The sequence below is a fragment of the Camelina sativa genome, chromosome 18 (assembly GCF_030686135.1).
Source record: "Camelina sativa cultivar CO46 ecotype springtype chromosome 18, ASM3068613v1".
NCBI classification, from domain to species: domain Eukaryota; kingdom Viridiplantae; phylum Streptophyta; class Magnoliopsida; order Brassicales; family Brassicaceae; genus Camelina; species Camelina sativa.
In genome coordinates this window covers 2,498,861-2,517,008 of record NC_141897.1, presented here as the reverse complement: position 1 = coordinate 2,517,008, position 18,148 = coordinate 2,498,861, and the positions used below count along the sequence as shown (strand labels likewise).

Here is an 18,148-nt window from a genome sequence, read left to right as displayed (position 1 = left end):
GAATTTTCACAGGTCCCTCCAAGAGATGTGAAGGAAAATATCATGTTATAAGCTCTAATATTTTCTCTAAAATGTTTACTCAACTCATCGTCATTGGTCAACAACGCATACAATAATTCTGGTTGATTTTTTAAGAATGGCAATTTCACGGAACTCTGCAAACAACACTGAGAAAATGTTGGGCGACTTTCTTTCCTATGACGATTAATGCGCTCATCATACCACATTATAGCTCCACAATATGAACAGGAGTAGTCTAGATCACCATGATCTAAATATTCTGTATTTGTTTAAAAATTAACTATATTAGTAGGCATTCCCTAATTAAAAAAAGCTTCTTACCTGTTTCTTTTTTTTTTGTTTGGTCTTTTTTTGTAGTTTCTTTTTTATCAGGGAATGCTTTGGTCAAACTATCTTCCAATATCCTGATGATTTGAAATCCTTTACTCACGTCGTCAGGAATGGTAGAAACCTCGTCCGCACTAAAATAATTTTCATGATCAGACTCATCTTCACTGGAACAATTGTATACTTGTTCTTCTCTATCCCTGATACCGTCTATATGTGTGAATATATACATAGTTAGTATTGTTTTAGATTATACTACAGTTAATACAAATATTGATTTTCAGTATTATACCTGCGGTAAGTTTTGTTTTGGAATATGTCCCATTGTTTTTCTCGACTTCTGCATTATATTCAGCGATTGCGGCTAGTATGCTATCTCCACCGCGTACCTTAGATGTTTTTTTCCGCCTTGCCAGAGCCTTTATAAACCTCAATGATGTCTGTGGTCTAATATCAATACTCCCTGTGTTATTTGAATACATGAAAACATATTCAGTAGACTTGCTTAAGTTTTTTTAAAAATGGATAAATGAGTACTTGAGTGAACCTATACTATACTTAATCTTACAGGAGAATAAAAACGAACATTTTTTGCTATTGACGGATGGGGGAGTAAATAGCGCTTGAGGGATTGCAATGTGTTTTTGTTTGCATGGAGGGGTATCTTGGTCTTTATACCTGTTGTCTGCATCCCCATAAGCGTATCAATCACCCCCGCCATTTAAAGTATGTTCATATGTATCCTGAAAATTTTAATAAATTTAATTTCAAAAGTTGTACCTTGTGTTGTGATTGAAGATGGTATATTGTCATTAGCAGAAATTGTAGTCTTTTTCTTTATGGGCAAAGGACGATTTCTTAGAACTTTGAATCCATCAATCGTAGGAAAATTAGTTACATCTCGCAAAGCACCATCGTTAGTCAATCCTGACTTTGTATTGGATCCTACCAATGCAAAAATGGATTGAAGTTAATATGTTATTGTAGATAAGATGATTGGGTAATGAAAACAGTAACCAAACAATCCTAAATCAAACTCACCATTTGTGGGTGACATTGAAATGTTTCTTCTAAACTCGATCTTATTAACGATAGATCTATTGTTAAGGCCATCAAAGACTCTCCTGAAAACAGAGTTTAGTTTCACCGGACTTGGGCGGATATTTGGATTTCGATTTTCTTGAGCAAGCACAGATCTTGTCCGCTTTGGTATACTGGATTCTCCTCCCGGTGGCTTCCCTCAATTACGTCTGTTTTTCTTTTCGTCATACTGTAGACGACAGAAGGAGTACTGGAAAATGATGATTCATGTAGTAGTGAAAGTAATTATAAGATGAAATGCTTTAACGAAACATACGTACCTGGTTTTGACAATGAACTTGTCTCCTATAGTTTTTTGTTTGTCCAGAAATTTAGTTACTTGTTGTATGCAAAAAATATGATTCTGAATCCTTAATAGTATAGATTTTATTTATTAACTTGGCAAGTATATCACGTAATTTGTCACTATCAATTTATTTATGTCGTATGATATACTCGTAGATTTGATCTCATATGATTGATTTGTTTTTGTGAACGTGATTTACGTAACAATAATAACATTAGAATTTGTTATCTTACTCATTCTTTTTTTAGTATCTACATATTACCCGTGGTCCAATAATTATTGATAGTGATAATAATTAACTAAAAAGATTTTGCTATATTTTCTTCCTTAGTTAATTTAATCTTTCATTGACTAACCCGAAGACTATATTCGGTAACTTTTATTTGTGTAATGCGTTTTGAATATAATTTGACTCCAATTAGTGATTTACAAAGATTGAGTAAGCCAACTGAAGAAAGTTGCAAGTGTAAATTTATAATTTATAAAAGTAACAAAACAAATGACACATGAATACTATATCGGAATAATCATGTCTTATTGTAATTGTTCTGAAATGGCAATAAATATTGCAATTATTTTGTAAGGAAATTGAAAGGAAAAAAAAACTTTGAAAGAAATGCTTTAACGTAAACATCTCGTTGCATCGTTAAGCTTTAAATTCATCATCTCTTCTTCATCTGCTTCGTTTTTAATCACTTGGCCAATTTCACCAAAAAAGACTTTCTTCAATAAGTTTACTGGCTTAGGCAGACTTTTGGTGATATTCAAATCATCATCAGCAGCCTGCAGTGAAAAAAAATAAAGATGTGGTAGACTGTGTACTTGATACATCTATACTATGTCAAGTGCATTGATATATTTTTGGATAACATATCTGTTTTTGACCGATACCACATCAGGATAATTAGGATCTATGATTAGCAAGGACTTCTCAAATGCATTAGTTATTGTTTTGGCACCTATGGAAATCAACCAAATTATATTAATCAATTCTATAGTAGTCAAGTAAAAGATTCACATGTTGAATGATTTCATTACCATTAAACGTGTGGATTTTCGCAAAACGTAGCCAGCAAGTTACCAATTCGTTACCAGCTTGTTGACATGCAACCCACATGATATCCGCATAACTCCCCCATAAAGTACACGGCAAGTGGTTGTCCCTGTAAAACAAAATGTTTCGTAAGTTAGGGTAGCCCTGTTTCAGAATGATTGTATACGTCTTTCTATTTCCTTTTAAAAATATGTTTGTATATAAATATATATCAATAGTTTGTATCACCTTATGTCTCTTAAAACAAATTGAAGTCTCTTGGATAATTTCCCATTTACATACTAAGTTATCATAGGACCAATGTCAACGACCTGTCCAAAAACATCTACGACGGGAAAAAAAAGTGAATGACTGACTGATTTTTTTGTTGTGTGAGAAAAACTTAATAAACAATACATACCAATTAAGATGTTTTCATTAAGCATTTCGGACTGAGTTATGCTTTCAAAGATTTTCAAATCCAAATACCAATCATCTGATAGTGTGGGAGAACGGGTAATGATTTTGTTGTTTGTTATGGACATCTTGAATGCATGATTGATTGTCCTGTACTCTCCCATGCATTTCATAAGTTCAAAATTTGTGATGATTCTCCACTCTCCAGGTTCTATCATGTCAGAAAACTTGTTAACTTCAGTGCTTTTTATAGTTGCATGTATAAGATTTCCCTAGAAAAAAAAATTCAAACAAATATCATTAGGTCTTGTAGGTAAAGGATAACAGTTTTTATTATTGTTTTATCCAATAAAAAGTACTAGGATTTCTATTCCGTAACAGACTCACATCTACATCGGCGAGTATAATCTCCAAGGACTCCTTTGCGTAAGACATATACTGCCTCCAAGAATGCAAAATCTTGACTTGTATCTTCCAAGTAGTCTTGAAGGGGTTAATCATAGCAAGACTTGTAAGATCATTGTTAAATCGTTCCATTTTTTTTTTTGCTATTGCAATATTAGTTTGTTTTCTTCTCTTTCTTAAAAGTGTGTAAAAATTACAATGTTTGTTTTATAGTCGGATGGTCTGGATTTCGAGTATACACTAATATTAAAGTTCTGATCATACTGTTTATGAAGATTAGGTAAGTAGCTAATAATTTTAACAAAAGAATATTTTCTAAGTCGTTAAGGTTATCTTTCAAATATTAAATTGGTGTGTTGATTGAGATTTAATACATGTCATTTAATTAAATTCTAATAATTTCCAATTTTGTTTGATATGTTTGTACTTAACAGGTCTCGAGATAATGAATTACCATCCTCAGTCAATTACGATAAATTTCCTGATGTTAATCTCGGTCCGGATTTTCTTATTATGATTAATTTCGTATCTAGATTGCGAAATTTACATTAGATTGATATTGCATATCAATTCTATAGATTCTCTTTCTTTTGATTGACTATGTATTAAATAGCTACCGGGGATAATTTTTTTGATCAATTTTAACATAAAGTTATTAGTCCTTCATACATATTACAATTTATACCAAACAATTTATTTTCTTGATCGTTATTAAACAAACACAATTATGTTTGGCTCAGCTAATGGTTGAGGTTTAATCTTGTATGGTTTATTAATTAATTTTAAAATGTCAATAGTCAATATATAGTGCTAAACATTTTTATCTGAATCTGCAAGATGGCAATGTTTTCTTACTATAATACTCATTAAGATTAAAGAAACGTAAGTAACATAATAGTTATCCTTAAATATAAGTTATATAAATTTTATCAGTTCAACCTTACAATTAAACTTAAACACCTACATGTAAATTAACCGAAACTGTGATATATATGTAAAATATCTGGGAAAGGAAACAAACTCAACCCTTTATTATTATCATCGATCATACAAAATACATGACCTCGGGAGGGATTTACAAAGCATACCCTTCATTATTGGTAAAAAGTTCAAATGGTGCAATAAACATTGCACTTATTTTGCTAGAAATTTGAAAACAAAAAGCATTCCATAGGAATTAAAATCCCTGCAAACAATCATCCTGGTCCATCTTTAAGCTTTTCCATCTTCCTCATCAGCTTCTTTTTCAATCTCCAGGCCAATGGACTTGACACAAAATTTCTTTGATGATGATGACTGCTCCAACAAATCATCACTTTCTCCTTCCTTACGCTTTGAAGATGGAGTAGTGTTAGAGGTACCAATACCGTCGTCAATCTCAACCTACATATATATAGCATTTTTAATACGAAAGAGTTTTACAAACTTAATTACATCATAAACTATATTATTTTGAGCATTCGACTAAACCTGATCATTGGAGACAACAGCTGAGAGGTCAAGTGTTTGTTCTGAATCCTCTATATTGTCAACGTGGTAAGTCTCGCTGCCAACTTCCACATATGATACTTTATAAGTATCATTGCCACCATTGAGGTTGCCAATTTCGACACTTGCTAGAAACTGAAAGGTCTTTCCAACCAAGCTCTTCAAGACTTCTGGGACATTGGTCGGATCCTGGATCTGTAAGGTGCAATCATTCGACTGTTTGTTAAACCAATTCTTAATTATCTTCCTCTAATGCTAATTGTAATATGGAACATGTGAATTTACCTCATCGTGATGTCCATCCAAAATTTCTTTCGCTGTTTTGTTAACGATTTTTTCAGCATTGTTGTCAAACAACATAACTTTAGTATGAGCACTGTGATCCATAACAGAGAGAATCAATCTGAACCTGGTAAATAATTACAGAATCCAATTAATAGATATGTTACAAATTCTGGAATGATATATTTTCACAGTAAAAAGATTACCTTGGGAGAACATTAGATGTGATCTCATTACACTTCTTGCACGAAAACAATCGAGTCTTAATCTTGCTTTTAGCATCATCTTCCTTCTTAGGCACCAAGTAAGCAGTTTTATCACACTTTACACAAGTGAAATAATACCACCCATAGTCCATGTCTATATTAAAGATTGTTCCAAATATTTTGAACTTTCCTTCCTGCAAAACATTTGTACAATATTACCCAAACTACCAAAATAAATATATCTATACACACAATGTGTTACTTATTCAAATGTTACCGCTGTAGTTTCAAGGAACTCGGAAATGGTCTTCTTCTCGACACGGTTGAAATAATCAACCTTAGTATCATTTTTTGGTCCAACAGGCTTTGGTTGTAATACGGCGATTGTCACTTCATCCCTAGGCAGCCTAGCAGTTTGTAGTATTTTAAATAATGACAACCATTTGAAAACTATTAGTCTCTCAACTTTTAGGAAACATACCTTGCACTAAAATCCTGCACAGCGGGATAATCAGGATTGATGATTAGCAAGGACATATTATATGCATTAGATATGGATTTCACACCTGTGGAAATCATTAAAATTTTGTTAATACATTTTCCCCTACTTGTCCCAGGAAGTTAAAATGTAGTTTGGCAACATTACCATTAAACGTGTTGATCTTTGCAAGACGTAGCAGGCAAGTAACCATTTGGTTCCCAGCTTGTTCACACGCAGACCACATGATATCGGCAAATCTCCCCCATAAGGTACACGGCAACCGATTGTCACTGTAAAATAAAACAACTATAAGTTAGATCCATTTTCCATAATGATCGTATACGTCGTTCTTTTTCTGGTAAAAGTATGATTTTTATTTATACAAATTTCAATAGTTTGTATCACCTTGTGTCTCTCAAAACCACTTCAAGGCGCTTGGTGATTTTCCCATTAACGTCATGAGTTATCATAGCACCAATGTTAACGACCTGTCCAACAACATCTACAACGGAAAAAAAAAACTAAACTGCTAGTCTTTTTGATAATTTGTTAAATGTTCAAATGAGTTTACAACGCACATACCGATCAAGATGTTGTCACTAAGATCTCCTTCAGCAGTAATCTCATCAAAGCTCTTGAAATCAAAATACCAGTCATCTGATAGTGCAGGAGAACGGCTAATGATTGTGCTGTTTGTTAAGGACATCTTAAATGCATGATTCGTTGCCCTGTACTTTCCCATAGACTTAGTAAGCTGAAAATTCTCAATGATTCTCCACTCTCCAGCAACTATCATCCGGAAAAACTTGTTCACTTGGTTTTTTTTTATAGTTGCATGAATCAGAGTTCCCTAATTAAGAAAACATAAAAAGTTATCAAATATTTTGTAGAGGGAAATGAATAGAATGAGTAGTATTCTTGTAATATACTTACATCAACATCAGCGAATATGACCTCCAAGGTTTCTCCAGAGGAAGACGTATACTGCCTCCAAGAATGCACAATCTTTGACTTGTATCTTCCAAGTCTTCTTGAAGGGCTTAATGATAGCAAGACTTGTGAAGACATTGGTTGCAGCCATTTTTTTTTTGGAAGGATTGCAATCGTATATTGTTTTCTGGTTTTTGGTTTGAGTGACAATTACATCACGTTTCTATGGTTTTTATAGTCGTACGTTTAGAAATTAAGATTATACACTAATGGTGAAGATCATATGTTATTGTTTAAGGAAGATTTCTAAAATAGCACAATTATTGTCATGTCAAATATTTTATGACTGATTTAAACCTCCGAAATTAGACAATATAGGAGTAGATTGAGGAAAGTACATACATGAATTGCAATTATAATCAATTCTTAATTTGCAAGCATAAGTTGCGATTTCACCTATAATCGTTATAATCAGTTCTTAATTTGGAAACTTCACATATATATTCTAGCGCCCAAATTACGTGGAGGAGAATTTGTTTGTTTCACAGATTTAATTGTCAATCCTAATTAATTTTATCTTAGTGATTAGGCTAATTTTCAGTTAATCAAGACTTGTTTGGATTCTTGCGTAATGACATAATATATAATATATGTTTCATAATTTTCGTGACTGCATGAATGAACTGGTGAATTAATTATTGAGACAATAACAATGAATGGTCCAGAAAATAAAGATCGAATATATTGGGCCGAGTTGTATAGATTAGCCCAATTCGTTTGGATACTATGTCAATAATTGTTTGATCGAACAGAATAGAAAACATTAAGAGATAGTAGTAAATGCCTCACAACCCAAGAACTTCAGGAACGGGTATTTACTGGATCCGCATGTTTTCCTTTTTTTTTTAATACAAACGTACCCTTTATGATATTTTTTGTTTGTTCTATTTGTAATGGCATTTCATGTAATAATCTCCAACTTTAAGCCTACTTAGTGAATAATGCTTTCCTTTTACTAGTGTAGATTCTCCAAAAGTGTGTATACATTTATTTCTGACTATCCCACCAACATGAATACATACGTTTGGAACTCTTCTTTGCCGCAATCTCCATTTTTTTCCTAACAGCAAAAAGAAACAGACCATGAAAGATGTTTACACCAAGCTTCTCCATATGTCTACACTCAAACTCTCTAACAAATTACCTGAAAAAGTGAATAAAACTAGAGAAATGTCAAAAAGAAACAATTAACAAATTAACAAGTCTACAAAACCATAATCAGAGAGAATGACCAAACTAAAGCAACCTATTTTTCGAATGACTAAACATGATATACATGATTGTGATTTTCTATGATTTGATTACCACAACAATGATCTCATGCTCTTAATACCGAGAAAAGAAACACAACTCGAGTAAAAAAAAATCAGAGCATCACATTGTAAGATGGGATCTGAGATCTCCAAAATTGGGATCTGAGATCTCCAAAATCACAATCCAACAACTATCAAATGAATCTAGAAATCACCCAACATTAACACCCAATTTTGGAGATATTGAATCCTTAATTTTGCAAAGGACACACCGTGAGAATTTTACCACAAATCAATCACACCCTAAGTTTCAATCAGACAAATCAAAAGCCCCAAAAACCACAATCGTGAGCATCAAAAGGTAGTAAAAGGTGTGTCCAATCTTGAGATTTAGAATCGAGATCGAAGGTGTGTGCTCTCAAATCTCTCTTTCTTCTTCGTTTTCGATTGAATCATACAAATCACTCTTTCTTCTTCGGCAAGACACCGGTATACCGGCGACGAGAGACCGGCGAGGCGAAGAGAATCCGGCAGAACAATATTGATTTCGTTTATGTTTTATTGTTTTAGAGAAGAAAAGATAATTAAATTATATTAATTATTTAAATGAAAAGGGTGCTAAACTAATTAATTATTAATTTTTAATAGAAAAACTCTCGGTTTTCTGTTAACCATCTCAAACCGAGGGTTAACCGGTATTTAATTATTATTAAAACCATTTCTTTAATCTTCTGCTGTCGGGTTGGATATTTTTTTGATCCAGATAGCAGACTCGATCGGGAACAATTTTGGGCGAGTTGTTGTGTTCATTTTTGTATTTTTTGGATCAATCCAACCCGATATTGGAAGGTTTAAAAAACGGTTTTAAGAGTAATTAAATACCGGTTAACTCTCGGCTTGATATGGTTAACAGAAAACCGAGAGTTTTTATAAAAAAATTAATAATTACCTAGATAATCAGAGTAAAATTAGAATTTTGATTTTGTTGAAAAATTGTAGGTATGAAAATAACAACACTAATTATTTTGGGTTTTAAATAACACGTTTTTATTATTTGGTGTCTTTTTATTCCAATCCAAAACAATTGGGTATTAAACGTCCAATATAAATAACTTTGTTTTTTTTTGGCATTTTTTCCATTTAAAAATCAAGAAAATCACACTTTAGTCTTGCACACATGTCACTTAAATTTATTTTGTTTAATAAATCAACACTTTAACTTTTATGCTGTGAACTGAAAACGATTGTTTTTTTAATGGGGGAATTTCAAAAATACCTCTTTTGCAATACAATTTTTCAAAAATAATCCCTCTTTCAAATTTTACCAAAAAAACCACTACAAATTTGCAAATTTTCAAAATTTGTGTGTAAGCTTATAAGTATATACACAAATTACCTTTATATGTGGTAAACTTTTTATATATATTTTATAAATACAGTATCTTGTAACGCCCCACCACCACCTCACGGTGGGCCCTATGTTCATTCCCAGCCCATGGGCCTACCTTCTTTAAGGGGCCTCACATCCTCTCACTAGCCCCGTAAGCCATTCAAATCCGACGGCTGGTTTGCTGCATCTGGGAGGCTTTAAATACTTGTTACCGTCCCTAAAAATCACCACATGATCTTTCCCTATGTTTTGTCCTCACTCACACAGTTCCGACAGTCACTTTCCGGAAGGTCACCTATCCGATCCCGAGACTACTCCAACTCAAGCATGCTTAACTCTGGAGTTCTCCCAGGACCCTTGACCGAAAAGATAAGTGCACTTTGGTGACATAGGTGACCAAATCAGTTCTTTTAAACCTCTTTGCATGTCTCTGAAACCGGGGTGTCACAAAATACCTTTTAAAAACTGTTTAAAAGTCTTTTAAAAACCTTGTAAACCTTTTAAAAACCTTGTAAAAACCTTGTAAAATCTTTTAAAATGTTTTAAAACTTTATATCAAGTCTAGAGGTAGTAGTTATTATCTAGAGTACCTTGTGAACTATATAAAACTTTATAATTTTTCATATTTAAAAAGGGTATTTTTGAAAATGGATAGATGAAAAATGTTATTTTTGAAAAAAAATATTTCTCAAAAATTCTCTTTTTTAATCAAGAGATATTCGTGAGGGTATATTTGATTAGACTAATAATTGTCTAAAGAACATAGAAACATTAATTATCATTTTTTTTGTTACCTAGGAGGTTCGAGGCCGAGGCCCATAATCCCCGAGGACCCGGGTGTAAGAACCAAGACTGGATTCTCCTTCCGAGGTGTTTTCTGAACGGAGGGACTTATTACCGTAGTAATTCCGAACTGAATCTAAAGACAAAGTCTTGTGAAATGAAAATGAGTATTATTTCTCTAGAGAAAGTTTTTCGATCCCCATTACAATTTCCCCCCTTCTCTACTTATACTGCTTAATTACAATTAATACCATATCAATTTATCCCATGAATCTCGCATTCTATAATAAATGAAATCTATGACCAATCCCCCGACCTCCGAAGTGACTTGTTCGCCGTTACACTCTACTTCACTTCTCCGGTTAAGCTTAATGGGCTGGACTCTTCTGCGGCTTCCGTCCATATTGCTAGTTGGTTGTGGGCTGAGGCCCACGACCCGAGGTGACCGATCGTGGTACCAAAAGTTGCCCCCCAAGTCCTCCGAGCTGATAAGTTCGAAGGACTTTTGATCTTCTGTCGATCGTTTCGGGAAACTAAATATACCCCGTATCCCATGATTTGATCGTGGTAATGATGAGATTTTACCTTTCCGAACAAGCATTGGGCCCAACATGCGGCGTGACACGCTATAAGAGAGAGAGAGAAATGAACCGGGGCTTTTCAATTTCCCAAGTCATCATTGCTTCCCTTCGACCCAGCGTATAAAGGTAGTCACCTCTCTACTCTCTTGTTATTTTCAGAAATGGTTTATTTTTGTCGATTTACTTCTCTCTGCTCTTGCTTTTCTTGTTCTTTGCCATTCGCCGGAAAGTTCTTCATCTTTTTCACGTCGATTCACCTTTTCTTCTGTTCTAAAGTCATGTCTAGCATCTTCAGTCCCCATCCGTCGTCTGTTCTTTCTAACGGTGACATGGCGGAGGTTAGGGGGTCTTGCGGAATCCCCTCAGAGATCGAGATCCGGTTCCCGGAGGCGCGTGAATCCCCGTAGAACCTTCCTCCTGGTTACCGTTGTGCGTTCGAGAAATTCTTCTCTGCCTGCGGATTATCTTTCCCGCTTCTCGAGCTCATTGTGCGGATGATGTTCGAACTGGGGTTCGCTCTCCCTCAAATGTGTCCGAACTTTTTTCGGATGGTTCTTCGTCTCCAAAATTTGGCTAAGGAGTACTTTACGGACAACGGCACCCTCTATGCGAGTCCGCTCTCTCAACTTAAGGTTTTCGACGATCCTCCAGAGAAGGACGAGAAATGGCGGAAGTCATTCTTCTTCTTCCCCGTTAATGACCTCACCTTCGGGCATCTTGCAGGCTTGTTCGTTTCGAAGTGGACTTCGAAAATTTGTAGTGTAGTGTACTCTAATTGGAATTAGCTAGTCTTTTTGACTTTGTATTTTACCTCTATTATTTTTGTTTCAGCTCACTTCGAGCGTGGTCAGCTTTCTCCCACCTTCGCAGAGTTCTTTTCCCGGTTCTGTAGTTAAGCCCAAATTGCTGGGGACTCATTCTCGTGTGAGCGGATCAGAGAGTCCGAGATTAGGCTCAGAAGACGTTCCCTTGTTTGGTCTTCCCCTCCCCGAGTCTTTGATACTTCTTCTATGGGCTACAGGGAAGAGAGAGCTCGAGAATGCTGAGAAGGAAGCGAAGAGGCAGATGTCTGCTGCTCTTGCCGTGGGCAAAGCTCGCATCTCCGCTAGGAGTGCTGATTCATCTCCCCCTGACGTGAGTGAGACTTCCTTCCCCCCCCCCCCCCCTTGGTGCCCTTTGAACCCACGTGGTTGTTATCGCGGACTCGAGTGATGAACCTCAAGAAAGAGAGGGTCCTCCAGCTCCGAACAATGACTGGGTTGACGGGAGCTCGCAGAATGCCGAGCAGCCGAAGAAGAGAAAAGAACCTGAATCTTCCTCTACTCCGCGCGAGAAAACTCGATCTCGAACCAGCTCTTTTGGGGAAGAGCGAGATCGGACCAGCTCTTTCGAGGAAGAGCGAGGCAAATCCAGCCCGAAAGATGGAGCGCCCCTGTCCTAGAAGAAGTCCAGGGATCTCTCCTCCGTCAAGGAGTCTGGAGGTTCTTCCTCTAAGCCCCCCCGTGAAAGAACAGCGCTACTCACCTTGCGGTAAGTAGGATCTTAGGAGTAGTGGGTGTACATTTGACTTTTCGTTGGAATAATTTGTTTACTTTGTACAACTCATCTTGCTTCCCCAACGGATTTGATGAGAAGCTACACCCGCCCTGGGGTTCGTGTCCCAGCTTTTGCTGATATGTCGGAGACTAACAGGGGGAACTTCTTCCGGTTCGCGGATAAATTGTGGAGGTCAATAACTAATTTTAAATTTATACTGTATACCTAATTACTACTCCCTTTGAATAACAGAACTGATTTTTGCAGATGATGATCGAGTTCAATAACTCAGTGGCATCCTATGAAGAACAATTGTTCGCTTCCCCGTCAGTCTCTGAAGTGACTAAACTTCAACAGAAGGTGGCCGACCTCAAAGCCCAAGTAGCGGAGTTCACCCAGCTGGAAGCCATTAACGCTAAGACCGTGGAGAAGGCTGAGCAGATCCGAGCTCGAATGAAGAAGGTTGAGGTCGAAGTGTTGGACCTCCGGATAGCCAACAAAGATCTTCGGGAAAAATTAAAGAAGGCTGGCGAGCTCTATTATGAGGCTGCGGAGAACGAGAAAGCTGCCAAGAACATGCTTCATGAGGTCGAGCTTCGCAACCAGCTTCTGAAGGCCGACAACAGCTGCGAGATGGAGAGAGTACGGAGGGAGGAGAGGCAATCAATGAGGCGGACTCTCCTCCCTCTAATTGAAGAGGTGAAGGTACACTTCGAGGAGAGGGAAAGGCTGACTCCCGCTCAGATCTGAAATGCCGAAATTAGGGCCAATCAGATGCTTATCGAGGAGATCTCTCGGGGGAGATCCAGGAAATCGAGGTAGAGCTCAGGATCCTAAGGGTTGATGATGAGAAGTCTGATGTTGAGGTTGTGAAGGTAACTATCCATGATTTTGACCTTTCTTCATTTTCTGACCTTTTAGTTGACACGCCCAAGCTGTTATGCAAAGAGCCCCCCTAAGTATCACCATTGATGAATACGGGACTAACTTCGGACAACTGTCAAACCAGGAACTGGACGTCATCCGTGGTAATACTACTGTGGAGGTGGGATTCGCTGAAATGGATCTGGCTCCTCCCGAGGTAGACAAAGTTGCTTCGTTCGACCCTCCCCCCGCTTTTGATCCGCAATAGACCAAGTTCGGGTTGTTTTGGCACGAGTTGCCCCCTTTTTGTTTTTTGTTTTTCCTTCTTTTTTTTTTTTGCTTTGCTAGACCTTGTTCGGTGTTTTTGGTCGGGGTGACCGCCCTGGACTAAAGATATTTCGATTTAATCCAGCTAGTTCTTTTTTTTTCCTTATCTTTACTAAGTTGAAATCCTTTACTACTAAAAAGAATTTTAACTTTAAAGTTGAAAAAACTGTTAATAGAGAGAATCCCAACTTATAATGACTTTGAAATTAGACTGAGCCCACAAGATCAGACTGTGACTATTCGGGGTAAGACTGTAAGTGCTCGAAGCGAGTCCTAGACAGTGCGAAGTAAGACTTCGACTTAAATGGATCTACAAAGTTACTTTGGTTTTAATGGATTGCAAAAAGTCAATGCTAAAGATATTTTGAGATAAGACTTCGGTTTGTAGTTTGACGGAGTGAAACCTCGGGTTTTTTTTTTTTATTATTACGAAGTGAGACTTCGGTTTTTGAATTGTACAAAGTAGGACTCCAGTTTTAAAGAGTATACGCAGCGGACTTCAGTTTAGAGATTATGCGGGACAGAACTTTGTTCTCGTCGCTACGAAGTGAGACTTTGGTTCTCTGGTAGAAGTTTACAAAATGAAACTTCTGTTTTTAGCAAAAGTTTACGAAGTGAGACTTTGGTTTAAATGAATTTCACGAAGTGAAACTTCGGTTTTGAAAGAGTGAGATATTAATAGAAGGAAGTTTAGAGAAACTTTGTTTTTATTTGATATTAATAGTTGTACCCAAAGCGGGCTGCCTATGTACCCTTTCCCGGGATCAAGCCAGTCGTATTTCGATACAAAGTTAAGATCGAACTAATTATAAAAGCACTTCAGGTGTAAAGAATTCCAAGACCTCGGTACGGGTTTCCCATCTGAATCTTCCAGCCGATAGACGCCATTTCGAACTTTGCATGTGATCTTCTATGGACCTTCCCAGTTGATTCCTAGTTTTCCCGCATTTTCCTCCTCGGTGTTCTCATAGACCTTCCGAAGTACTAGATCGTCGATTGCCAAGGGCCTACCTCGGACCTTTGAGTTATAGTAGCGAGCTACAGTGTTTTTGATAATTTTGCATTCGAACCGAGGTCCGGTCCCGTCGTTCGTTTATGACGTCGAGAGTGTCTTGTAGGAATTCTTCATTTTCCTCGGTCTGAGATGGATTTAATGTGGTACGGACCCCGGGTACCTCTATGTCAGCGACCCCATAGACAAAGGAAAAAGGCGTCTCATGGGTGGCCCGGCGAGGTGTGGTTCGGATGGCCCAGAGTACACCTTGCAATTCGTCCGGTCAAAGTCCTTTGCGAGAGTCCAGCCGTTTCTTTAAATTTTCCAGAGTAACCTTATTCATTACTTCAGCTTGCCCATTCCCTTGCTGATAGCGAGGAATTTACTTGCTAAGCCGTATGTTCCACTTTGCACAAAAGCTTTCGAATTGCGAGGAGATAAATTGTGGACCATTATCTGTGACGATCTCGTACGGCACGCCCATAAGTCGCTGATTCTACAAACTTAGAGAAGTAATCAGTAAGACTAGCACGTATTGAACTCCTCCCGGTCCACGATGTAAGGGACCAATAATATCCATAGACCACCTCATAAATGGATAAGGTGCGGATACGGAAGACAGGATTTCGGTAGGCTGATGAATTGTTGGAGCAAGTTTGGGAATATTCCTCGCAGTCAGTGAGCATAGTAGGCCAAAAATATCCCTGTCTTTTGATCTTGAAGGCCAAAGTACGGCCTCAGGAGTGGTTACCATTGGGTCCGTCTTAAACAACTCGCATTAATGTTGCGGACACTTTATCAGTGACGCATGTTAAACAAGGGCCAGCCGTGCTTCGACGCAGGAGTCCCTTACCATAGATGCAATACCGTGCACTGATGATCTTAAGCTTCCTCGCAATCTACTTATCGGCCGGGAGGTCACCTTTTTCCAGATAAGCGCATATTGGACATCGCCAGTCACCTGCCCCTCGATTATCAGTGGTTATGTTTCCTAAGGGTTGATGTAGGACGATAGGCAGTTCACGGCTCGGTGAAAGAAACTGCTTTGGTGTGCTGACTGTAGCATCAGTCTCTGTCTCCTGGAGTGGCGGGGGAGTGGCTTCTGAAATTGTAGCAGGAGTTTCTAGAGTCGATGTGGATGAGGGAGCACAAGCTGCCTCTTCCGCTGCTTTCTTTTTCCTCATTGCCCAGGTCACGATGCTCAAGTTTTCCAAGCGTATGCTCGGGTACTCTATGACTTCAACCGGAATGACTCTTGTCACAGTGGGGTCCGAAGTTGAAGCTAACGAGGCTAATGCATCCGCTCCTGAGTTCTCACTTCGAGGAATCTTTGTGCCTTTGAAGTTGTCTAACTTCACAGGTAACTCACAAGCTGCAGCCAAGTAAGCATCTATTCGCCCATCCTTGGCTTCGTATTCTCTAGAAATTTGGCTAGCTACTAACTGCGAATAATAAAAGGCTCTGAGTTTCTTGACACCAATCCCTACTACGAGGCGAAGTCCGACCAAGAACGACTTGTATTCAGCTTCATTGTTTGTCACGGCAAAATTCAAGCGGAATGACTGCTCGATCATTTCGCCTGTAGGTGAACTGAGACGAACACCGATTCCTGCTCCGGTCCTTGAAGAAGCTCCGTCCACACACAAACTCCAAGTTCCTTCAAGATTATTCTCGACCGAGCTGGCGAGTGGTAGTTCGATGAGGAAATCTGCTAGTACTTGCGCCTTTGCGCAAGTTCGAGTTCAGAACTCGATATCATATTCGCTCAGTTCTACCGACCATTTAGCTAGCCTGCCTTACTGACTAGGACTATAGAGTATCGTGCGTAGTGGTTGTGTTGTTAAAACGATGATTGAGTGAGACTAAAAGTATGGCCTCAACTTCTTCGCTGAAACCATTATGGCCAAGGAAAATTTTTCCATCATCGGATACCTAAGTTCGGCTCATGTGAAAGATTTACTAACATAGAAAATGGGCCTTTGCTCCCCCCCTTTCCTCACGAACTAGAACTCCACTTACTGTACTTTCCGAGACGGCAACATACAGAAAATGTGTCTCCCCAAATTCTGGCTTTGCCAGAACTGGTGGTTCGGATAGATAAGTCTTTAGCTGGGAGAACGCCTCTTTGCACTTCTCGTCCCAAGCGAACTGCCTCCCCCCTTTCTTCAGTACTTGGTAGAAAGGGAGACATTTATCTGTGGACCGCGAGATAAAACGATTGAGCGTTGCAATGCGCCCGTTAAGGCGTTGAAACTCTTTCAAGGTCCTGGGGGAACTCATGGACAAAAACGCATTGATGTGCCTCGGGTTCGCCTCTATGCCTCGCTCTGTCACGATGTATCTTAGGAATTTTCCTGACGGAACTGCGAATGTGCATTTCGTGGGATTGAGCTTCATTCCGAACTGATTCAAGACTTCAAAACACTTCTTTAAGTCGTCGAGGTGAGAGCTAGCTTCCACTGACTTCACTAACATGTCGTCGATATAAACCTCCATGGTTTTCCCGAGCTGTTTTTCAAACTTCCTATTCACCAGACGTTGGTAAGTTGCTCCAACGTTTTTCAGTCCAAACGACATCACTTTGTAACAATAAGTCTCGCGGTCCGTGATGAACACTGTCTTCTCCTGATCGTCTGGGTGCATGAGGATTTGATTGTAACCGGAGAAGGCGTCCAAGAAGGACATTAGCTCGTGGCCCGAGGTTGACTTGACCAATCTGTCGATGTGCGGGAGAGGAAAACTGTCCTTTGGGCATGCTTTATTCAAGTCGGTGAAGTGAACACAGACTCGCGACTTTCCGTTCTTTTTCTTCACCACTACAATGTTTGCGAGCCACTCCGGATATTTCACTTCGCGGATCTGTCCAGCCTTGAGAAGCCTGTCTACTTCCAAGTTGACGACTACGGCTCACTCGGGACCTTGCTTCCTTCGCTTCTGCTTTACTGGTCGGAAAGTTGGATCCACATTTAAATCGTGCGAAATGAGGTCAGGACTGATTCTGATCATCTCTTCGACTGACCATGCGAAAGTAGTTATATGCTCTTGGAGGAAGGAGATTAAACTGGCCCGCAGTTCGCTCCCCAATCCTGCTCCTATCTTGATTCTTTGATCCCGAAAGACCATATGAAAAACCATGTGAAAGATCATGTGAAAGTAACTGGCCAAATGGAAATGTCTAGCATTTTCGCACTTGAGGGGAATTGATCCTTGGCGTGGATCAACAGGGCAACTCCTTCCTCAAGTGGAAACCGCTAGACCAAGACCACGTGGTTGAAATATTAATTATTTATGAAACATTAAACATCACATAATGTAAACATATTGTTCTGAAGAACATAAGTTTGATATAAAAACTTTTAAGAACTTAGATGAAAATAAAGATT

At 38.3% G+C, this 18,148-nt stretch overlaps 3 protein-coding genes and 1 pseudogene across 3 annotated transcripts; 1 reads left to right on the top strand and 3 right to left on the bottom strand.

Annotated features, from left to right (window-relative positions):
- Positions 1–2,356: 2,356 nt before the first annotated feature.
- Positions 2,357–3,722, bottom strand: LOC147921406 (uncharacterized). Its single transcript, XM_087497666.1, has 5 exons — positions 3,573–3,722; positions 3,258–3,457; positions 2,774–2,898; positions 2,627–2,694; positions 2,357–2,518 (listed from the first exon to the last, which is right to left on the bottom strand). The coding sequence occupies exons 1-5, from the start codon at positions 3,720–3,722 to the stop codon at positions 2,357–2,359; spliced, it is 705 nt and encodes a 234-aa protein (XP_087353792.1).
- Positions 3,723–4,802: 1,080 nt separating this feature from the next.
- Positions 4,803–7,128, bottom strand: LOC104763086 (uncharacterized; annotated as a pseudogene).
- A 4,464-nt stretch (positions 7,129–11,592) lies between these two features.
- Positions 11,593–13,712, top strand: LOC147921405 (uncharacterized). Its single transcript, XM_087497665.1, has 6 exons — positions 11,593–11,775; positions 11,876–12,178; positions 12,268–12,525; positions 12,848–13,285; positions 13,345–13,455; positions 13,590–13,712. Exons 1-6 carry the CDS (start codon positions 11,593–11,595, stop codon positions 13,710–13,712), a joined length of 1,416 nt encoding a protein of 471 aa, XP_087353791.1.
- A 1,952-nt stretch (positions 13,713–15,664) lies between these two features.
- Positions 15,665–17,450, bottom strand: LOC147921404 (uncharacterized). Its single transcript, XM_087497664.1, has 2 exons — positions 16,785–17,450; positions 15,665–16,489 (listed from the first exon to the last, which is right to left on the bottom strand). The coding sequence occupies exons 1-2, from the start codon at positions 17,448–17,450 to the stop codon at positions 15,665–15,667; spliced, it is 1,491 nt and encodes a 496-aa protein (XP_087353790.1).
- Positions 17,451–18,148: the final 698 nt, after the last annotated feature.